A 25,011-nucleotide genomic window follows, 5' to 3' on the forward strand; every position below is an offset into this window, starting at 1 on the left:
AAAGATCCTCCATGCCACAAATCAACAAAGAAACACAGGACTTAAACTTAACCTTAGAACAATTGGACCTGGCAGACATCTACAGAACATTTCACCCAATGACTAGAGAATACACATTTTTTCTCATCAGCACATGGAACATTCTCCAGGATAGATCACATGTTAGGTCACAAAACAGGTTTCGGCAAATTTTTAAAAACTGACATCCTTCCTGGAAATCAATTACAAGCAAATTTCTGGAAAATACTCCAGTGCACGAAAACTAAACGACAGATGCCTGAATGAACTATGGGTCCAAGAAGAAATTAAAAAGGAAATCAAAAACGTTCTTGAAACTGAGAAAAGATGCATCATACCAAAATCTGTGGGATACTGCAAAAGCAATGCTGAGAAGGCAGTATATTGCAATACATGCTTACATCAAAAGAACGGAAAAACTTCCCATAAATGACCTAAATCTACACCTCAAAGGACCAGAAAAACAACAACAATCCAAACATAAAAGAACTAGAGAGAAAGAAATAATTAGCATCGGGGCAGAATTAAATGAAACGGAGCCCCGAAAAATGATACAAAGGATCAATGAAACAAAAAGTTATGTTTTGAGAAGATAAATAAAATAGACAAACCATTAGGTTTGCCCACTCCCACCACACTTATTTAACATAGTATTGAAAGGTGTAACCAGAGTAATCAAGCAAGAGAAAGAAATAAAGGGCATCCAGATTGGAAAGGACGAAGTCAAACTGTCCCTGTTTGCAGATGACAAGATCTTATATATAGAAACCTTAAACACTACAAAAAAACTTTTACAGCTGACTAACAATTTTGATAATGTTGCAGGGTACAAAATCAACACCCACAAATCAGGAGCATTTTTATACTCCAAAAATGAACTAGCAGAAAAAGAAATCAAGAAAGCAAGCCCATTTACAATAGTCACCACCAAAAAAAAAAAAATACATAGGAATCAATTTAACAAAGGAGGTGAAAGATCTCTACAATGAGAACCAAAAACACTACTGAAAGAAATTAAAGAGGACACAAAAAAAGTGGAAAGACATACCAGGCTCTTGTATGGGAAGAATTAACATCGTGAAAATGTCCATTCTACCCAAAGCAATCTACAAATTCAATGCAATCTCTATCAAAATATCAACAACTTTCTTCACAGAAATAGAAAAAGCAATGCTAACATTCATAAGGTATAAAAAAAGACCCTGAATAGCCAAAGCAATTTTGAGCTTTAAACGAAAAAAAGCTGGAGGCATAACATTACCCAATTTCAAATTATACTACAAAGCTCAAAACAGCATGGTAATGACATAGAAACAGACACTCAGATCAATCTAACAGGATAGAAAACCCAGGAATCAACTTGCATACTTACAGCCAACTGATCTTTGACAAAGTCAGCCAGAACATACATTGAGGAAAAGACAGCCTCTTCAGTAAATAAATGGTGCTTGGAAAATTGGACATCCAAATGCAGAAAAATGAAACTGACCAGTATCTCACCATATGCTTAAATCAACTCAAAATGGATTAAAGACCTGAATATAAGACCCCAAAGCATTAAATTACTAAAGGAAAACATTGGGGAAACACTCCAGGAAGTAGGAGGGGGCAAAGGCTTTCTGAATAACATCCCAAAAGTCACAAACAACAATATAAAAAATAAACAAATGAGCTAATATCAAACCAAGAAGCTTCTGCACAGCAAAGGAAATAATCAACAGAGCAGAAAGACAACCTAAAAAATGGGAGAAAATATTTGCAAACTCTACATCTGCCAAGGGCTTAATATCCAGAATATACAAAGAACTCAAACAGCTATACAGTAAGAAATCAAGTAATCCAATAAAAACTGGGCAAAGGAGATGAATAGACATTTTTCAAAGACATACAAATGGCAACAGTACATGAAAAAATGCTCAGCATCACTAGACATCAGAGAAATTCAAATCAAAACCACACTGAGCTATCATCTCACTCCAGTTAGACTGACCATTATTAAAAAGATCATTAATAACAAATGCTACTGAGGATATGGGGAAAGGAGAATTCTGCTACAATGTTGGTGGGACTGTAAATTAGCACAGCCACTATGGAAAACAGCAAAGAAGCTTCCTCAAATACAGACAGCACTACCATATGATCCAGCAATCCCACTACTGTATATATATCCAAAGAAATGGAAATCACTTCAAAGGGTTACCTGCACTCCCACGTTCACTGCAGCTCTATTTACAATAGCCAAAATATAGAACCAACCTCCGTGCCCATCGACAGATGACTGGATAAGGAAAATGTGATACATGTACACATGTATCACATGTATCAGCTATAAAAAATGAATGAAATTCTGCCATTTGTAACAACCTGGATGAGTCTGGAGAAAATTATGTTGTGTGAAATAAGCTAGACAAGGAAAGATAAATACCACTTGCTCTCACTTACAACTAGGTGCTAAGAAAGAAAGAAACAAAGAAGCAAAGTAACAAAGAAACAGAAAAGACTACAATTCCTTGAACTTTCAGAAGGACAGAAGAAACAATGGTTAGTTACTAGAGATGGGGGGACGGAGGGAGGGAGGGAGTTTGGGGCATGATGGGTCAGGTAAAGGGCATAAGAAAAAACACAATTTGTAATAATGAATATGCTAATAACAATATTTTTAAAAGTAACACCTTAAATACAAAAAGAATGTCATTATTGTTCTTCAAGAAAATTCCAGCTATGTGGATTACATTAAAAACCAGCTGTCAAGCTAAATCCTTTATCAGAACAAATTTTGGTATTTCTTCAAATTGGGAGGAGAATGCTGGTTTACATGAACAATGTCTGGTTACTCCCAGCTTCATTTATTTGTCACTGACAACTCTGGGAGAGACAAGAGAAAATGGCTTATGCAACTTGTAAAACACAGACACACCCTCCACCACCAGCTTTAAATTTCTACAAAACGATCTTGGGTTCTGGTATTCTACCATATGTTTGTTTTATTAAAGGAAATTTGCTCATGATTTCAATGCAATGTGCTTCTGGAGCCAATGCCAGAATTTATCCTTGAGGACACATGTTCTCCTGGATCCATTTCACACTGTGCCTGGCCACCTGTGTGGCACACACACATGAGCGGGAGGACAAGGCTTTCAGATGGGGAACTCACACAAGCAATTATCTGGGTTTACGTCTGCAGGCTATTAAGGTTTTCCTTTTCAACTCCCACAGCTAGAATTAAACTGCTGAAATCTGTTTTCTACTTATAACCTGTTCACATCCCAAATGTTTTAAGTTACTTAACAAGACTTTAGGGAGTCCAATATACTGGGAATTGTGCCTGTAAATATAAAGACCAGGCACTTCCATTTCAAAATTGCAATAAAGCAGAAATACGTTAGAAAAGAATTTTCAGCCCACTTCAAGCCTTGAGTAATGGGGGGTAAACAGTGGAAACAAAGAGAGGCAATATGGAAGCAAACAGATATAAAAACACAAGAGAAACATCATTTTCTTGGGGAGAACTAAAAAGCAAACTGTGTCTGTAAACTAAGGAAATTATACAGAAATCCGCCCCCCCAAAATTTACAAAAATTGCATGTTAATCGCATCACCTTGAGAATGTGAAGGATACTTTAACAGGCAAGGCACCTCCTTAAGCAGCAGCAGAGAGTTTCCTGCACAGCAAGGCCCAGTTCACTGAGCAGCTATACCTGTGACCACACACTGAGGGCAGCACCAGCCATGTGGGAGCAGAAGATGTTGTCAAGGCCACCTCCACAAGCAGCAGCAATGCTCAGCTCTACACCACAGGACTTCTCACAATGTACACAGTCACACAGACTGGAAATGGACCCGATATCAGCCTCAAGACCCCCGCCCCCTGAAAGCATTTCTGCAGCCAGTCAGGGAGACAAGGGTCTTCACGGGGTGCAGTTATGATGGGCTGTGTACATGCTGCCCCCTCCCACTATACCTGTCAGGACTCAGAGGATGTGGCCTGCTACCAAAAAGTCAGAGATGTTTGGTGGGAGAGAGAGGCAGAGGCACATTGAACTTGAATTATTTTACCCATGACCATACTCTCCTCCCAATCACCATTTGGAAAAATGACATTTCTGGGGAAACAGAAAATGATCAGAAGCAAGTAGCTAAAATGTATGTCCCTTATAAATTTGAGATATCAATCAATTTCAATTTTGAGATGTAGAGATGTGCTGGGAAGGTTAATTAGCGATATCAGTGTCAGTGAAAAGCTGATGGAAGAAGTGGGAAAGGTCAAAGGAGAAAACCTATGAGTACAGAAATTACTCTCTCTGATCTGGACTTCCATCCATCCCTGTCCCCCCTCAAAAGGTGAGTGAAGTAGGAGATTACTTCCCCATCTTTTCCTCTCTCCAATGTGCACAGTCTCCTCAACCCCCACACTTGGAGTCTTGGGGTCAGCTCTCCAATTCTGGTCAACACAGAGAAAAACTAACTGAACTGAAATTGATCATCCAAATTATCTCTTCTGTGTTTATTTATACCCTCCAGTTTTTCTTTCCTTTTCTGTTAAGTGCATATAATCAATTTAATTAAAGCATTTTAGCAGAATATTACAAAGTGACTGCTCCCACCCCCCTTTCACAGATATGGGATACTTATTTTAACATCTGTTCATTGGCTCTAAAAGTGCTATTTTGCACAGGTGCTATGATTGGATGAACATATGAAACATGCTATTTGCTGGCTTGAAATTCTCAGCTCAAACAAGCTAAGGTGTATGGAGATTCATTATAATACAGTAACAGGATAACTCAATTGGGATTCCATTTCTTACGTCTTGGGCTGCTTACATAACCAAAAGGAAGTACTTTTTTATATACATATATAGACCACAATAGATATAGCACCTACCTACACAAGTACTCCCCTGCCAAGTGATGTGTTCAAAGGACAATAAAAAGGAAAACACAGAACACATTTATAATCCTGAAATCTAGGGCTATTTAACCTTTTTGGTGTTTATTTTTTAAGGCACAAAATGCACTATCAACACCATAAATGAGAACTGATTTGACCATAGTTTTATGATAGAATAAAATGTATGATGGATTGAATTTAAATTTCTAAAATTTAACTGTGCAACATTAGTATGAGAAACAAGATGCATGATCAAATCAACAGGCTGCGTGATCTCATCGGGTTTAATGGATCTATTTGGAATATGCTCATTACATTAATTTGAAATGTATGCCAGGGTATGACCTTTAATAGTCTGATCTTTAATAATAGCTTAAAAGATGAGCCAGGAAACCAGTCACACTTAGAATTCTCAACACTTTCTCTTTAGTGAGGACACCCTGCGGTTCCACATGGGCAAGCACACCCCTCACTCACTGTGGGATATACAGAGCAGCAGTAAATGCCCTTCACAATTCAAATGCATGTTACGTGGGTTTGTAGTATATGAGTAGGACATGAAAAAACTCCCACCTGTCCAGTCAGAGATAAACTTAACTCCTGAAAAGCATACCTAAGTTGAATACCAGATGCAACACTAATTTGCAGAGGTTCCCAAAACATATTAAAAAAATGTGCTGATTTTATGTGCTGAGATTGGATCATGTGGGAAAACTTAAGTTTTATACGGGCTGTAAGAAGACTAACTGATGTTTGGACAATGAGGAATTTTAAATTCTGGGCAGTCTATTCAGATTTTGCTGAAGACAATACAAATGCTTATCAGAGCCTGACAAGGAAAACAGCTTTAAAAACTTAATCATCAAGGTGAAACATTTACTAATGAGGTTTGTACACCTTTTTGGAAAACACGGACTGGAAGTCCCAAGAGATTAGAGATAGATCCTCAGTGTCAGGAGGCATCTTGCACATGGGCATTCCCTTCCAGCACTGATGGTGCAGCCAGTGTTTATGATCAGCATTAAAACACAACTGCAACCCCCAGTCCTGGACAGGCTCAGGAAACAGCTATCCGGAAAGAGTGGGAGGGGTCCAAGAGGCCAGCCCCCAGGTGATACATACGTTTACACAACAGTGATGACGAGACAGTGGAAATCTTTTCCAGCTTTACTGCACTGTAATTCTGGTTGCTAGCCCAGGACGACATGCTGCTTTCACAAGTTGTCTCCTTCCCGAGGGATTTGCTCCTAGAAAAAGCTACCACCGCCTTCTTCACTGTGCCTCCTTTTTTTTCTAGAGCTGGTCTCTCGTGCAGAGAAGAGCTTTTAATGCCTCCCTGGATAATAAGTAAAACCCCAATTATTAAGAAGGCCAGAAAGTACACCTCCACTTCATTTCACTGAGAAAGAAAGGTCATAATCCTATACCTTCTTTGGGTCATCTACCCTGAGTCTGCACACCACAGCAGTCTGGCTACCTTTACACATCGAGCCAACCTTTAGCACTCCCACCTCTTATTCAGGATTCCAACTTTTTGAGTGACAAGAAGATCGCTGACACAGAAACCCCTGTAACCTTGCTGAGGTATGAGAGCAGTGATACAGGATGCATGAAGTGCACAAATGATGTTTCTTTATCCTCTGCAAGGCCCAGGGCATGCTTGGGTGCAGCCATTCTCCCTCCTGGGTGCAGCAGCAACCACTTCTTTGTCAGTTCTATGATTCAAAACTACCAACTTTAAAAATTAAGTCACCTAAAAGTAAAATAAGCATTTGGAATTAATCAAGAAAACTCTCCAAACAGTGTTAGTTACACTTTGCTTGTCATAAATGTAACATCAACCTGAGCCCCAGGACAGGCCTGAGACAAGAACCTGTGATTTCCAGCCATCCCTGAATTCTCCCCAAATTCCACAGAGTACCAAAGCAGGACAACCTTGGCAGGAGCCAAGGGCAGCCTCATCCACCTGGAAGCAGGCAAGAAGCAGAGCATACCTGGAGTCCAAGGCAGGACCTGAGGGCAGCATCTCCTGCCTGGAAGCAGAAATGGAGCACACTAAAACACCCCTTCCACATGGGTGGGCCACCACAGCCACTACCACAGCCATGGCTGCTGCAAAAGCAGCTCAAGACCACCACAGTAGCACAGGTGTCATGCAGACAGCCTACCAGATACCTGATTGCATTGACACAAGGAAAGCCACCAGTGGAGTGTGGAAAAAGAAGAGTACATCCTTCTCTGCAAAGCCCACTCTAGAGTGACAGAAGCAGCAGCAACTATTCTCTAACAGATGACCAGACATAAATATAGAGATACTAGAAATATGAAAATCCAAGAAAATATGACACCACCAAAAGAATACAGTAACTCAGAAATACCAGACTGTATATAGCAAGAAACCCTTGCAAGGACATAAGGGGTATTATGAGCAACAATCTTAAAGGAATTCACTGAGACAAGAGAAGACTCAGACAACATAAAGAAATGAGAAAAAAAATCTATGATATAAGGGAGGAAATTTACAAAGAGATTAATATCTTATAAAAGAATGATCAGAACTCATGGAACTGAAAGATTCACTCAACAAAATAACACAATGAATAGCCTTAAGCAGCAGGATAGAACAAGCAGAAGAAAAAATTTCTTATCTTGAAGATGGGCTTTTTAAAAATTACCCAGGTAGGAAAAAAAAAAAAGAAAGAAAGAAAGAAAAGAAAAAAAAACCTTTAAAAAAGGAAGAAAATCTAAGAGAGCTACAAGGCAACCTTAGGCACACAAAAATTCAAATCATGGGTGTTCCAGAAGAGGAGGAGAAATGAAATGGCATGGAAAACCTATCCAATGAAATAATAATGGTAAACTTCCCAGGAACAGGGAGAGACATGGACCTCCAGACCCAGGAAGCTCAAAGATCCCCAAACACACTCACCCCAATAATCCTCCCCAAGACACACAATAGTCAAACTGGCAAAGCTCAAAGACAGAGAATATTTTAAAAGAAGCAAGAGGAAAACATCAAGTCACCTATAAGGGAGCCCTTATCAGACTACCAGTAGACTTTTCAACAGTAACTCTGCAGGACAGAAGGAAATGGGATGACATACTGAAAATACTAAAAGAAATAAACTGCCAGCCAAGCATAACATATCCAGCAAGGCTATCCGTCAGAAATGAGAGAGAAACAGTGTATTTTCCAGACAAAAAATGTGGGAGTTTACCACCATGTCACCAGCCCTGTAAGAAATCCTCAAGGGAGTCCTACACCAGCAATTCAAAAAATGGTAATCACCCATCTTACTAGCCATAGTTCTGTTCATACTGCTTCTTAGAAAATTCAGTCTTGGTAGGTGATGTGTTTCAAGAAATTTATTCATTTCATCTAGATGATCTAATTTGTTGACCAACAATTATGCATAGTATTCTCCTATAACCCTTTTGATTTCTGTAAATTTCATTGTAATGACCCCTCTTTCATTTCTGATTTTAGTTTTTTGAGTTTTCTTTTTTCTTAGTCTACCTAGACAAAGGTTTGCCAATTTTGTGGATCTCATCAAATTACCAACATTTACTTTCATTGATTTTCCCTATTTTTTTCTATTTTGTTTCTTTTTCTATGCTCTAATTATTATTATTTACATTCTTTGCTAGGTCTGGGCTTAGATTGCTCTTCATTTTCTAGTTTCCTGAGGTGGAAAGGTGATTGTTGATTTGAGATCTTTCTTTTTTACTAATATATGCATTTATATTAAATAAATTTCTCTTTTAGCAAAAAATAAAACATAAGAAGTAAATAAATAAAAACAGGTAAGCTATGGAGACAGTAAAAAGATCAGAGGTTATAGAGGAGGAATGGATGAATAGGCAGAGAGGATTTCAGGGCAATGAAATTCTGTGACAGTATCATGGTAGACATACATCATTAAACATCTGTCCAAACCCACAGAATACACAAAAAAGTGTGAACTCTAATGTAAACTTTGGTCTTTGGATGATGATGATGTATAAATCCTTTTCATTAATTGTAACAAATGTACCACTTTGTTGGGCAATGTTGATAATGGGACAGGCTACACATGTGTGGGTCAGGGATACACATGGGAAATCTCTGTACTTCCTGCTCAATATTGCTGTGAACCTAAAACTGCTCTAAAAAGTAAAGTCTATTAAAAATAAATGAATAAAAATAATAAACAAACAATCTTGTGAGTGAGGTCTCAAATGAAGAACACAGACTTGTCCAGAGCTCACCTCCCTCCCAACTGCCCTGTGTGTCTACTTTCTATACAAACTCCATCGGGTGACTACCAACTCTTTTATTCAAGACTGCTGCCAGTGTCCTGAAGTCTTATGTTCTCCATGCAGCAGTGAGTTAGCTGCTTTTGCTTTACTGCATTTATATGACTGAATTTCAGCTAATGGGTTATGAAAAAAAAAATAGGTGGAAAAAGTGGAAGACAAAGGTAAAGGTGATACTATCTGCAGTACATCTGTACCTGGTTTCCCTTACATTATATAAATAAATAAAAAAACAAGTCTCAGGGGGAAACACTGTTACACAAATTTTGCTCCAATTGTTCAAATGGCTGGTCTTAGTCAGCTTACCTGAACACTATACTGTGCAAGACGGAGCTTCTCTGGCTTCATCTTGATCTTCTCCTTAGGTTTTGGCTTCTGTTCTTTGCCTGAACTTAAGCATTTCATAGTAGCTGCAGCATGTTTAAGAATGCGGTCCTTGCTGCAGTAGGCCAGGTTGGGCTGCACCACAGTGGAGCGCCCAGGTCTGGTACACCTGGAGGTGCCTGGAGCCTCTACCACCTGCAGAGCAAAACAGGGAGCTTCAGACAGTTTGCTTGACAATTTCAGCAGTTAAAATGCTGTGTAAAATCACTATGTGTAGTACCAAACTCACTGTTTTTAATTAAGAGATGTCGATAATATTTTTAATATGAATAAAATCCTATCTTTACTTATTCAAACTACATGAGTGTATTTCCCCGAGGCAAGGTATTCAAATTTTAACTGTCCTTCAAACCATCTGTAGTGGGCAGAACTCTAAGGTGACCCTTAGGACACCTGCCGCTGGTACATATGCTCTGTATGATTCCCTCCATCTTGAGCGTGAACAAGGTCCATGGACACGGTGAGATTTCATACCCACAATCAGGTTCTGCTATAGGGCAAATGTGCAGTAATTTGCAAAGGTAAGCAAGGTCCCAAATGAGATGACCAGAAAGGACACTTAAGAGAGAAACGGGCCTTTCCTAAAGAGAGGAGACTCCATTGCTGATTGTGAAATAAGCTACCCTGCTTTGGGAAGGCCAACCAAGTTTAGGATCTGAGTACAGCTGCTAGATAAAATACGGGACACACAACTAAATGTGGATTTCAAATAAACAAACAAAATTATTATATAAGTATGCCACAAAAATTGCATGGGACATACTTATATACTGAACAGCATGAGGGATTCTGGAAGGGGATCTTTCCCCTGCTGAGCCTCTGATGAGACAAAAGTCACAGCCTGACTGCAGTCCTGTTAAGATCCCAATCAGAGGGCCCAGTGAAGTCATGCCCAGGCTTGAGAACAACAGAAACTGAAACCATAAATGTGTGATGTTCTAAGCTAAGTTTGTGGTAGTGTGGTATATAGTAACAAAAACCTAATACATCACAAGATGTACACTTGGTTGCTTCTGTGTTGATGGTCAAGACTAAAATACACATGAAGGCATCCCTCAAATGTACTTAAGTGAAAACTTATTTCTCAAATTAAATAATTAACAGTTATATTTCTTCCACAGAATCTGTTTTACTTTGAACAAAATTTTATGTAAGCTTACGTAAAACACAGTGATGATAAAGATGAAATGGAGAAATTTTCCTATTAATTTTTCTTAATGACTGTGATATTAACAGTAATGTCATATTTCCATTTAGTCACTCTTAATACTTTCATGGCACATTTATTTAAATGGCTCAGTCCTTGCACTTCCACCTTGCAGCTAACAGTGCAAGAGTGTTCATAAGGCAGAGATGCTTTGAGACACAGCAACCTCAAAGCCTCCTGTTTGGTTGGCCCCAGTTAGAGGACAAGCTGCCGGGGTAGGGGTGGGCCAGGGACTCAGGAAGGCTCAAAGTGAAACATGCTGAGTCACGCCCCCTCATGGGCACTGGAATGGAGATTATGAGCATGTGACATCTCTCCTCAACAGCAGAAGCTGACATATGTGGAAAAAATGATGAAGAATCACAGCCCCAGAGGAACATAAAAACCAGGTGGCAAGGAGAGTCAAGGAAATAGCCACAAGGCAGAGAAATGACACACTGAGCCAAGAATAGTGAGGGTCAGACTGTTGCAGGCACCAAGACCGCTCAGGGCTTCCCACACCAAGATGACAAAAGAACCACAAGGCAGCTCAAGATGGTGTGTGTGGGTGGACAGGAGGGCACACGCATTTCAGCAATTCAAAAACAATTCTGCTGATACACATAAAATACATAAGTAACATCAAGTACATGGAAATAAAAGTGAATTGTTAAGAATTAAGTCCACAACAGCAGATGAGGTAGGTACAGATGCTTGTCCAGATGGTGTAGGCAGGAGATGGGGGCAGAGCTCAGGAGGCCCCACCCAGATGCAGCACCTGTCCTGGTAGAAATTAGCTTATTTCAAGACAGAAACTTTCCTAGCCTTGATAGTTCTGCCAATAGCAAGTCTGGAACCCATAAGTTCATCCCCTTAATGTTTACCTCAGTAGGCAAAATACTCACAGGCTGGCAAAGCTTGAGTTTTTTCTTGCCACTTGGATTTGCAGCTTTCTCAACTCTCCTCTTTATCTTTCGGTCTTCACTAGATTTTTGCTCCACTGTTCCTGTACTTGTAAACTCTGTGTCATCAGCATCTCCAGGTCTAAATTTAGTTTCCCGACGATCTGTGGTTTCTGCATTAGTCTCATCCTGCACTTGCAGAACAGTGCAGTTTGGGCAGATATAACCTTCCCTGTTCCTTTCCAAAAGCCTTCCTCGAGCCTGAGAAGCGCCCCCACAATCACCACGAAACCGTTTTTCACATCGGTCACAGCAACTCATAAACCTGAAATCACAAAACAGTGATATTAGGAATGGGACGTGAGGGACAAACACTCACTTTTTGACAAATTAAGAAGTCCAATAGGTTTTAACATTCTATTGCTTAGAAAATGCAAATATACATAAAAGTACAGAGAACAGAACAAAGAACACATATGTCCCTCTTTTGATTTTACTAATATTCAACTAAATTTGTTTATCCTTTTTTGGCTGGAGTGAGCTATAGGCTTTCCAGGCATTGTACACTAACTACTTCAGTATATGTCTCCTCAAAACAGCAGTGATGCCTTTGTCCCACCAACAAGCCAACAGAGATTCCTTAACACCAAAGTCTAGCAAAGACTCTGAGCTGCCCCCATGTCCACACTGGGGTTCAACCAGTCTGCACCTGGCCCTCTGCTGTCTCCCAAGGAACAGTCTATGGGAGCACTCTCTGACAGATTACTGAGACCACGTGTGGGGTACTCGGCAGCCACTGGCTGCACATGGCTGGGTGGGGGCAGGGAGCATCTCACCTCCTCTCATGCTCATCACTTTGACTGTAAACAGCCACAAGTCCGGTGGCTACCACAGGGGAGGGGCGGCTCTAGGCAGGCCTTTCATTCCCTGATAATGATGTGTTCGTCTTTTTTGAATGAACAAATTATTCATCGAGCCCAGCTTTGTAACATTTAAAATCAAAACAAACATAAACACTATTTTCATCACCCAGATTTCTTATAAAGCTGGGGCAGCCCATCCCTGTCCTCCCATGACCCACCTATTGTTACGAGGCTGGAGACACATGCGGTCCAGGGTGTTGGGGTCGTGCAGCTCACATTCAGGCTTAGGCTTGCCCGAGTCCCTGCTCTCTTCATCTTTAAATTGCTAAGCTGCTGCCCTCTCCCGCTGACTCTCTTGGTCATCGGTCACTGCCTGGGACACAACCCTCTGGACAGTCTCTGGCTCTTGCTTGCTGGGCAGAGCATTCTCGACAGTAGTTCCTGCCTCGACATGCACAGTGTCTGTGGGATTCTCCTCCCGACGCTTCTTTCTCAGGTGATTCTGGATGCCTTTCAGGGGTCTGTCAGGTGGCTCTTGCTCTTGCTTTCTCCAAAGGCGATTCTGAAGCTCCTTCAAAGTCAGGCCATCACTGTCATTGTCGGATGTGTCCTCCTTCTCCTTGCTTCCTGTGCCCTTTCCAGAAGAGGCAGGTCGCTCCTGTACACTCAAGGAACCAGAATGGGGGCCACTTTTCATCTCAGAGGTACTTCCTATCCTCCCTTCCAAGGCAGTTTCAACATCTGGGACTGGACAAGACATTGGCTCACTGGAATCTTCAAAGGAGACATGAGCATTCTTCCTTCCTCGGCGCTGAACTATTGTAAGGGATTCCTCTACTGGCTCGGTGCACTGTGGCCACCTCCCACTGCGTCCCAAGGCCAGGCTGTGCTGCCGAGGGGGCTGCTGCCCCTGTGAGCCTGCCTCCACATCTCCCACACTCTCTCGCTTAGCAACAGTTGTTCTTCCGAATCCCTGGGTTTTGATGAAGGCTTTCCTTGTGGGTTTGATCATATCAGGTGCCTCTTCACTGCTCAGGTCACCTTTACCTTCCATACCTAATGAGAAAATGTAATCACATCATGACCAGCAAGCCACTGAGCAAAAAGATGACACAACCTCAAACACACACAAGAGGGAGCACAACCTGTCTAAATGTAAATAAGAACAGGATGAAATGGAACAATCCTCTACCTACAAGATGTGGGACTGTGCATGAAGTAAGCCCTGTTGACCAGTGTTTCGTGAAGTGTGGCACATAAGATGATTTCAGGAGACTCATTAAGGTAACTTTAATAGTTACATACGTAATGTTTGGTAGGAAAAAACAGTCAGCATTCAAATGTGTCCTGCTGCCATTTACCTGCTAAGGACAGGGCTTTACAAAACAGGGATCAGGGAACAAAGGAAATAAGCTCCAGCACAAGTTTGGTAAAGACAGGATCACAGAGTGAGGTCGACAGACAGCCAGCAAGGGGACTGGCCACATCTACTTGGCTCTGGAGTCCTAGGCTGCAGACCACCCTGCTGGAGATTACATGCAGGGGAGAGGAACAGCTGAGCCCTTGCCTTTAGCTGCCCTGACCCAGGCCCAGGAGGGATGCTGCTCTTGGACCCTCCGTCCAGCCTTCCTGCTGGCTGAACTCTGAGTGATCCTATTGGATGCCATGTGGGAGAAGCACTGCTCAGATTCCACAACGTTGAGAGATAAGAAACAGGCATTGTTTTAGTCCACTGAGTTTCTGGGATATTGTCAGCAGCAACAGATAATTGAGACACTTAGAAAATATGAACCTAGGCAATAGCTTTAAGGTATAACTCTTTTCTCTATTTTTTTCACTTTCTAATAGGTTCTAAAGGATCATGTTGGTGAAACTTTTGCTCTTGTTTAAAACAACAAAACCTGAAAAACAGTACATACCATGAGAATTCTTTTCCAAGCTGTCCAGCTTTAATCACATTTAAATGCTAATGACTCTGGTTTTTGCCATGTTCCATCTGAGAGAACAGACAGGTATAAAATGAAAACCTTAAAAACATAAAACACACAACTTAAGATCACTTGCAACCTAAATTTTTCTTTTTGCTTCCATCTAAATGTTATCACTTCCCAGTTTCCTATCCAGCCGTAGGTGCTGCCTGACTGCAAACCTGACCCACACACTCCTCAGTCACCCAGAAACTGATGAGGCATGGACCACACCCCTTCCTTTATGCCCCAACATGGCTAAACTAAACCAGACACCAACACTGACCCTGCATCAGCATGGAAACCCCAGGCCCCCAGTAGTGTGCAGAAGATCCTCTGTGATGGTGGCAACACAAAGGGGGGCTTACCATGCCAGCTGGGGACACTGGGCAAATCACACTGAGCTGCTCTCATCTAGGAGGCAATGCTGACCTGAAAAGGTCATAGGTTTTAAATGTGAGAAATAACACAAAAAGCAAAGACATGCTCCTTATCAGTACATACAGCAGAGCTGTTACTATACTACAGTATACTACATTATACTTGTAATAGATAATTATAATACAGTACCAAATTACAATTGTTTATTCATTCTTGCTAAAAATTTTACTTCTTGGGAAACAGTTTCTTTGCTTACACAAATCAGCAAACTTGCAGTAAATTTGACAGACATTTTAAAAGAAAGTCAAGTCCCAATTTTCTTATAACACTTTGAATTTCTACTAAAGATGCAGTCTGAGGGGCCTTCACCAAGAAGGGCATGTGGATGCAGTCCCTCTACCGCTGGGACCTGCCTCTGTGGGGAAAGCTTTCTGTAGGAGGAATAAAGGGACGCTGTGAATCAAATTCCTTTTGTTTGTTTCTTGAGTGGCTGGCCGGTAAGGGGATCCAAACCACAGACCTTGGTGTTAGCACGTGAACCTAATTCTTAACAGATAATTTTCAAATGAAAACTTTAGGCAAAAGTTTAGAATATTTCAAATAAATATGAATGCTCCATTATGTTGATCTCCTTACAAATAAATTCCACTTTATTAATAGAAGACACAAACTTATTAAGTTAAAATTTAGTTATTACCATTTAACAGAACTGATACTTTACGAGCCCAATAATGAAAGCTTGGATACTTTTTCTGCTGGAATCCCAAATACAAAACACAAAACAAAAAGCAAACAAAAAAACCCAAAAAAACCTAGCTGACAAAATCTCTTGGTTCAAGTAGACAGCCAGGCCTCACAACACCGTTGTTGTTGGTCACTGTTCACAAGTAACAGGATTCATATTTTCAACATCTCACTTTATCTAGAGATCTTAAAAGAAAATTAAAAAATAAATTTTTATAGCTCTTAAATAACTGTAACTAAAGCCACATATCAGTAGTTTTAAAATAAAAAGGCACTACATTTTCCAAGTGATCTTATATTTGAATGTACATTATGTTACCCACAAATACATCTGGGGAGTTAGAAAAAAGCACATAACACCCTCTCTTTAAGGACTTTAACACAGAAAGGCAGATATTACCAGTACACTCTGAGAGAAGGGACTAAGAGAGCCCGGGAAGGAGCGGACAATCTTGGGTTTGCCCGGGGGGGCTGGCAGAGGCACAGAAGATGAGGGCTCAGAGGGCTCAGAGGTCAGCCATCAGGCATCTCCTTCTTTCCAAGGAGAAGCCTGCTTTAGAGGTGAACTCAGCTCAACAAAACCCAGGACAGAGCAGAGAAACACGAACAAAAGGTGAAAAGGCTGAATAAAATTGTATATGGGGCCGGCCCATGGCTCACTCGGTAGAGTGCGGTGCTGATAACACCAAGGCCCCGGGTTCGGATCCCATATATGGATGGCCGGTTCGCTCACTGGCTGAGTGTGGTATTGACAACACCAAGTCAAGGGTTAAGATCCCCTTACCGGTCACCTTTAAAAAAAAAAAAAAAATTGTATATGAATGTAACTATTCAAAAACTCATAATACTGTAGCTATGTCATCATTTTAATCAAAAAACTAAGAAAATCTTTAGAAGACTAATGTTTACAATTACTAAACATCAATGTGGCACAGTTCATCTACGTGTACTTAAATAACATTTCTCCTTCTAGATCCTCTTTCAATAGCCACACCTAAACACTCACTTGAGATGCTTTTATTTCTAGGTAGGACCTGAATATCTACCTTTTTCTAGCACATCTGCCCCAGAGCCCACCCTCCTGAGCAGTGCTTACCACCTCCTACCTTCTCACCTGCTCCAGCTGCCACCTCTAACTGTGGTCTCCCTGGTGACCTCAGAACAGAGAGGAAAACATTCCACCTCATCCTTTTAAAGAGACGGTGACCATTTAGTGTTCATTGATTACCCAATGACATCATCATGGTCACATAATCTCTTTAATGTAGTAAAACTACCCTCAAAATGCCTGCTTCAAGAATTCAGAAACTACCTGGAAATACACTTTTATATTTCACAACACTGAACATTTATAAAAGCAATGTTCTCAGGAATGAAAAACGTTTTAAAAATTCAAATTCTATATTAATCTGAAAACATAAACATGTTTATGGATTTAAGTTCTGAATAATCAGAAAAAATATAGTTATTTCTGTTAAGTAGAATGAGATAAAGGGCATATTCAGAACAGATCAGATCATTCCATATATGCAAAATAGATATCTTTTTATAATATCTTCAACACTGGGAATCTAAAATAAAATTTCAGTTAGCTTGTGAAATAAAAACATGTATACCAAGGCAAAAGTAAAACAAAAAATTGTTAAATTTCTAGCACAACTTAGAATTAGTGTATCACTCTACCCACTACCCAGCACATTACATGGGGAACATGGTCAATCACACCATATTAACACTTTTTTTTCGAAATAGGAAGAGAAAGGTGGGCTTCTCTGAAACTAGGAAAGTAAATAAACTGTAGGGTAAGACTGAATGTACTGAATTTAAAATTATCTTTCTACATTTCTAAGCACAAATTTCTTCTCAGCTGAAAACTGCTCTACTTCCTACTAACTAGAAGTAGGGATGATGCTATGGAATCTAAGGTTAAATATTATGTATGCATACATTTGTGCGTGCGTGCGTGCACATGCACACATGCATGTAGAAACCTGGAGTGCCACAATGGAGCCTATTGTCCAGGCCCAGGACTTGAAGCACTGGGAACCTCTCTCCACTCCACCTCCCCGCCTGAACCACCTTGGCATTTGAGTATTCCAGCCCTACCCTGACTTCCTTCTGGCAGACCTCTATACCAGAAGTGGGAAATGTGGAGGAACACTCTGCATCTGGCCAATAGGAAACACCCTCTGCCGATTGCAAAGATGTACTGGCTAATGATAGAGGCCCGTGTATACATGCTGCTCTCCACTAACTTCCAGCCTTTTAATATAAAATGTTTGCTACCTTGAGGCCTCTAGATGTAAAGAGGTTGCCAATGTATGATAAAGTTAAAAATGTCACCCCTTGTAAATGTCCATTTTCTTACTGTTTTGAACCCTAAGGCTATATTAAATAAAGTGATAAAAGTGGACATTATTGATTTGTTCTCAGGCTTTAAGGTAAAGCATATAGTCTTTCACCATTAAGCATGATATTAGCAGTACTTTTATACAGGCACCCTTTACAGGTCTAGAAAATTCCTTCCTATTCCTAATGTGCTAGGAATTTTATTATAAATGGATGTTGGATATGTGAAATATTTTTGTGTCAATTGAAGTAATGTTTTTGCTGTTCTTTAGTCTACTATACTGTGTATTGTATTAATTGACTTTTGAATGTTAAGTCAACATTGCATTTGTGAAATACTCTAATTTGGTCATGGTGTTGGTCATTTTTATATATTCCAGGATACAGTTTGGTAAAGTTTTTAAAGGACATCTGTGTCTGCATTCATTAGGGATGCTCATTCATATCATACCTTACATGTGATGCTTTTGTCTGGCTATGATATCAACATAGATCTCATGGAATGAACCGAGGAGGGTCCTCTCCTCACGTTTTTTTTTGTGAAAAAAGGGGTTGTGAATAATTAATATTGATTCTTCTTCATATTTAGTAGAATTGATCATGCAAGATATCTAATTCTATGTTTTTCTTTGTAGAAAGATTTTAAAAATTTCAATTTCTTTACTTGTTGTAGGCCTAACTATATGTATTCCTTGAGTTTACTTCAATAATTTGTGCCTATCAAGTAGTTATGTCTCATGTGTCATATTCCATGTTTCTAAATTTTCTATACTGTTGTCATAAAAGGTTCAGGAAGTGCAACATAAAAGAATGAAGCTTTGGTGTGATTAATGAATGACCAAACGTTTCTTCTGATATAGGATGAAGAATATGACTATAATTACTGTAGTTAATATTCATATTTATTGCGTGAGTCAAACAGTTATTAAATCTGAAGGAAAACAGTGAAGCATTCCATTCGACTTCGGATTTTATCAAGATAGCACATTAGCCTATCTCTGTTTTTAAATCAGTATTTACACACATCAGAGAAGCAAATTTTAATAAAAACAGATATAAAATAATTTGGTAAATGAAAAATAAATTAAACAAATAAAATTTGACAAATCAGAGTATTTACTTAGCCCTCCAAATGTTAGAGCTAAGAGTTTAAAATGTATAACAAAAAGATTCATGGAAAATGACAAAACTGACACATCTATACTCATATTAAGTGACATTACAACCATTACCAAGAGAATCACCATGTATACACTTGAAGAATGATCCCTTCAAAGGAGACATTGCTGGATACTGTCAGAGTAAAAACATGTATGTAATACAGTTCATGGGTGAAAGTGAGCAGTAGTTAGCACTGCTATGTGGATGAGGGCCAAGTGACAGGTGATCAGACCAGTGGTCTAGTCCTGCGATCCAGAAAGAGTGTGAAGATACAGATGAGAAGAATGAAGGTGCTGGCTATGAGTCCAATGCCAACTTGGAAAAGAAAGGCATTTTTAATAATATAAATTGAAATTGATCATTTTACTGGCAAAGAAGGAACATCTGAAAAAAAGAAATAGACCTCTTATCACTAATGTTATTTACCCCATAGTCAAAATTATCACCAACATCATTTGAACTTTACCCATTTATGCTGATTTACCTTCTCTTATATGATTTCTTAAAAGTACAGTCTGAATATTATTTTATCTATCAAATACTCAATATACATTAATCACCAACACATCCACAATCACACATGTGCAGGGTGCACATTATCTATACTTCCATAGCCCCTGCGATTCACTGTTTAGAGAGCATCGCTTTACTATCTTTATTTAATTCTTGCCACCAGAGCAGTGATGTGCATATAAAAATAAGCCATGGTTGCCTGTGAAAATGAACTGAAGTAAATTTCATGCTAATTAGAAAAGAATCACCCAAAAACATTTTTAAAATAAAAGTTGGGTGTGGTTTACCTTACATCAAATCCTTTAATACTTCTTCTTCATCAACCCTCTACATTTAACTACCCTTGTCTTTACATGATGAGCATCGTGATGGAGCCTAATCTTATCATAAAGTCAGCTGATTATTAACCTTGATTCTATCTGCACCTAAATTTCCCATTGCCACATTCCCTAATATATTCACAAGATCAGGGGATTACTGTGTGACATCTTTATGCCAACTGTATCTCCTCAAAATAATCCCAGCTCTCTCCCAGTTTACTTTCTATACCATAGACCTCCCATGTAAAGTATTCATCTAACGAAGGTAATTGCTTAAGCCCTGCTCTCAATTTCAAGAGGGCAGTACTTTTTTCTACTTTGTAACATTCATGAGATTGCATCAAAATATTTATATGGTGATTCTCTTCTTGAGACTTCAGTTATGAGGATACCCTCCTATGCCTTTAAAAATACTTAGGTCTCCATAGTGAAGACAATTCCACTCCTTCCTTCCTTCCTCCTTCCTTCCTTCCTCCCTCCCTCCCCCCTCTTTCCTTCCTTCTTTCCTTCCTTCCTCCCTCCCTCCCTTCATTTATTATAGATATTCATAAGATACAAACCCAATTGTCACCTCTTTTGTCCATAATGTGAGAGTCAGATTCATACTGGGGGCATACCCATTACCAGAAATTACTTTTGTACCCTGTGTCCCTACCCAGTTATCCCCCAACCTTCCTCCCCTTCCCCCCACTCCACTTTGTAGACCTAGGAATGATCCCTCCCTGTGTAAGACCAATGCAGACAATTCCACTCTTGTCTTAACCAAGAGATATCTGTATCAGAACCCTTTGTAAATGTTCACAGAATGATCCTGAAATCACATTATCATATTTCCCTGAATTCAGGCATTATTATTTTATCAGATTAAACCAATCTATGGCTTAGAACAATTCAACTGTATGACACACACAAAAAATCCACACATTCACTCTATTTCTTTTTAGATATGACTGTTCAATTAGATTTTAAGATTATACAGCTCATAAATATAAATATGGAAAGCAGTGCAGATAGCAGAAAGTGCTCTTGGGTCATCCTCAGAAAATTATAGCTGAAGCAGAGCATTGTTCCACACATATGACTTATGTATCCATGTATATCATAGATATATAATAAGGATATACATATATATATATATAATAGCATATGTTATCACATGCTAGATTAAGAATTTCAAGAAAGAACAAAAATACATGGAATGCTTATATAAATTTTTGCTCTTTCTTCAAATGCTTAATTTAGCAAAGAACTCATTTATTTATCTCAACTGCCAGAACCAAAAAACTGGTAATCCCAACAATATACATCTGCACTCTCAGTTCAGTTGAAATCCGTTGGCATGTTCCACTTGGGAAAACACCAGGATAATATTGACTTATGCACAATGGTCTCTACAATTTAAAGTTCACCATCTAGTACAAGGAAAACAATATTTGGTCATGAACCACTAATATATGTGTAATTATTTAATAACTATGTGTCTGAACCATTTTGTTATTGCCCTGTGTATATTATAGGCCATATACCAAAATGAAATAAAATAGTAGAAAAAGTAACATAGATAAGAATTTTAATGTTTCTTTTCTCACCCCAAGGAATATCCAGCTCACTTCCTCTAACTCATGGCCCCACTCTGTAACCGAATATCACATCCTGAGCAAAGAGTGTATCTGCTACTCCATCATGTGCATCCTTCTCTAATGAGACTCTGGAGGGCACTGGTGCTCAGCCTGGACTGGGGAGGACTGTGGTTCCCATGAACTGGTGTTACCAGATAGATCACAAGACAGTCTGCTAAATATGAATTTCAGATACATAATGAAAGTCATTTCATAGATAATTATTATGAATTACATGTATATATAAAATATATAATATATCCCCAAATATTACATGGAAGTATTATGTGCAAATATGCAAAGATTTTAGTTATACTAAAAAGTTATTTGTCTTTCTTAATTTTACACTTTACTCTGTGTCCTGTATTTTTATTTGGTGAATCTGGCAACCCCAACATAAAATAATACTGGGATTTGAAAACATGGTACATACTAGGAGAAACAGGATAGAAGAAAAACTCATCGAGGTCGTATAGTCTAGTCTGAGTGTGAAGGAGAATTGGGTCCTAACACCTTAAAGGTCCTGATGCCTTGAAAAGTTACAAACCTGAATGCACATCTCAGCACTCACTGTGAGCAGTGACAACCAGGCTGTCCTTGGGCTGAGGGTGAAGTCCCTGAGCATAATCGGAAGACAGATGATGCAGATCAAGTTCATCCTCACTATTCTTACTTTCAACTTAGAATATTCTTAGTATTGTAAGCCCCAAAGAATATCAGCAGTCATAACTGTTATAGGGAAAATAACATCATTACATGGACAAGGAACCAAAGACTGATCATAATATCTATGGGTTTAGACCAGATGTCCAAAAAAGAGAATGAGTGTAATGAAAAGAGGAAGCCACTTACAAACCCAATGCTATTTGCATTAAAAAAATGTTTTATTTTTAGAAAATGAAGTTCAATAACATTTTCTTATTTATAATATCTAATATTTAGACTTGTATAATTTTAGGAATGATATCATATTAATACAGTTCTTCACATTCTTCCCGATTTATATTTAAGTATAAACCTATGAGGGTACATCAAAAACTTCATGGAAAAAGAGAATTAAAAGATGATGTGAATCTTTCCATGATCTCTTTAATGTACCCTTCTATAACACAAAACAACATCCTCTGTCTTATTTTATTGTTATAATAGTAAAAAAATATCACATTCCTCATCAATTTCACTATATTTTATGTACAGCACTGTAAAACCTATGACTGGTCACTGTCCTCTATGCTCCAGGAAGCCTGGTCAGGATCAGTCATGCCCATCCTCAGACATCCTCCCTATACATGGAATGCAGGGGCTTTTAACAAGAGAGAATTTAAGACAAACTTCTCCAATGTTCAAGAACAAAAGTTTTCTACTCATCAAGGTTCTTAAGGTTATGATGCCCTTGTGAGCAACAAATGGACAATTTCTGTCACTTTCTTCTATTTTCTACCTTATCATGATTCCATCCTGTCTTCAATTTTAAAGACACATGAGCATTAGAAGGCATTAAACTGACTGAACTCACATGTTAACTTGTGAATTTCAACAACTAAATAGAAATTTACTTAATTTTTGGAATTATATTTTCATATTGAGCTTATTGAAATTTGAATCTTTCAGAGAAAAAAGTAGGGAGATTAAATTTAGATTTTTTAATAAGGAAATGACATGTCACTCACATTTGTAAATTATTATTTTGTCATCACTAAACAATCTCATACAAGCTAATATATAGAACATTTTATGTTTTCAAAGATTTAGAAAACACCAAATATTAAATTTAAAGAAATATTTGAAATTATGATGAACATTACTATTCATTTACATAAGGTAGTCATCATTCACTCTATAGAGATTTGATATATAGCAGAAGATAATGTTTCCAGACAGTTTTCTGGGAACAACAACAAAAAAACCCTGTATTCGCATATATACATACACACACACACACATATATATTGTCATCTCATAAAATTTCATTACTGTAAAATGTTAAAAAATCTCATGTTTTATGACATTATTAGCTACATAGTCCTAAAACATTAGAAATATACTAAAGGATCTCTAAACTTAAGAAAACACAGAAATCTGATTCAATTATTCTGAATTAGTTTAGATTTACCATGCCTTAAAAGATAAAAAAGGATCATAATTTCATAAAATTTGTTGTTGTACTAATTTATTAAAATAAAGAGTCAAATAAAATTTCACTTTAAATGTAACATCACAAAATTTCAAATTTCTTTCCACAAATCCATTCATTTATGTGCTGACTTTAACAAAATGTATATTTTGTCTGGAAACACTTACTGATTACTTACAATTCCGTGAGATATAAGAACAAAATTATGAGAGAATTACAGACATCACTGAGAAAATCCTGCCTCCTTTCACCACCCACCTGAGTCTTGAGCTGTCACTATTAATGAAGCTGAGAAACAGACACTCACCCAGCTGAGTCCTGGAGTAATTATGTGCATGTGAATTGTGGTCCCTAAGACATGGCTGTAAGGAAGGAATGCTGTCAGCTCATCTCCCTCTAGGTGCATAATTTTTATGCCACCTGTCGATGCAGGACATCCCAGGCCTTGAGATTGCTAGAAACAGAAGTCAACAAAGGGAAAACTGATGTTACTTTATTCCTGGGAAACAGCAGAGCAGGAGAAGCTGGGTTCCAAACATTTCCATGTGTGAGCTCAATGTCTCAGAGGGGGGTTACCCAGGCGGGTTGTCTGATCTCAGTCCTTGTCAACAAAAACAGAATTAAACAATAGTTCTAAATTCAATTAATATTTTTTAAATTTTCAGGTCAGATTATCCAAAGTATCCTTGCTGACTCAGGAGATTCCTGGTGGCCTTCACACATGTTCTTCAGCTGCCCCTGGATTTCAGGATTTCGAGTAGTCTTTATAGTACATTTTTGGGAATGGAAAAAAACGGGCCTTCATGTAACTTCCTAGGCAATGGGCTCTTTCTCCAGAGGACACAGCCCTGAGCCATCAAACATGGTATAGGATCCAGAATGCATATAACATTTTATGCCCATGGCCCAACCATGGGAGGTGCATTTTGGTGGACAGAAAAGATCCATTCAAGCCAAACAGAGGGTTGGAATGTGCACTGCCCTTGCCAAGATATCTTATTTCTTTTTTTTAAATTTAATTTTGTCAATATACAATGTGTTTGATTATTGTGGCCCATTACCAAAACTTCCCTCCCTCCTCCCTCTTCCCCCTTCCTCCCAACAACCTCCTTTCTGTTCGCATGTCATATCGACTTCAAGGAATTGTTATTGTTATATCTTCTTCCCACCCCATTTGTGTATTTATTTATTTATTTTTATCTCCCACAAATAAGTGAGAAATGCCATATTTCTCTTTCTGTGCCTGACTTGTTTCACTTACTATAATTCTCCCTAGGTCCATCC

The 25,011-nt window shown here is 38.8% G+C and overlaps 1 protein-coding gene across 1 annotated transcript in view; it reads right to left on the bottom strand.

The window, feature by feature from the left end:
• LOC134376748 (death-inducer obliterator 1-like) overlaps positions 1–13,593 on the bottom strand; it is a 37,668-nt gene extending 24,075 nt beyond the window's left edge. The window contains 4 exon segments of the mRNA XM_063095231.1: positions 6,031–6,244; positions 9,511–9,723; positions 11,680–12,001; positions 12,758–13,593. Coding sequence (XP_062951301.1) covers positions 6,031–6,244; positions 9,511–9,723; positions 11,680–12,001; positions 12,758–13,593 — 1,585 coding nt within the window.
• Positions 13,594–25,011: the final 11,418 nt, after the last annotated feature.

The sequence above is a fragment of the Cynocephalus volans genome, chromosome 4, assembly GCF_027409185.1.
Source record: "Cynocephalus volans isolate mCynVol1 chromosome 4, mCynVol1.pri, whole genome shotgun sequence".
Taxonomy (NCBI): Eukaryota; Metazoa; Chordata; class Mammalia; order Dermoptera; family Cynocephalidae; genus Cynocephalus; species Cynocephalus volans.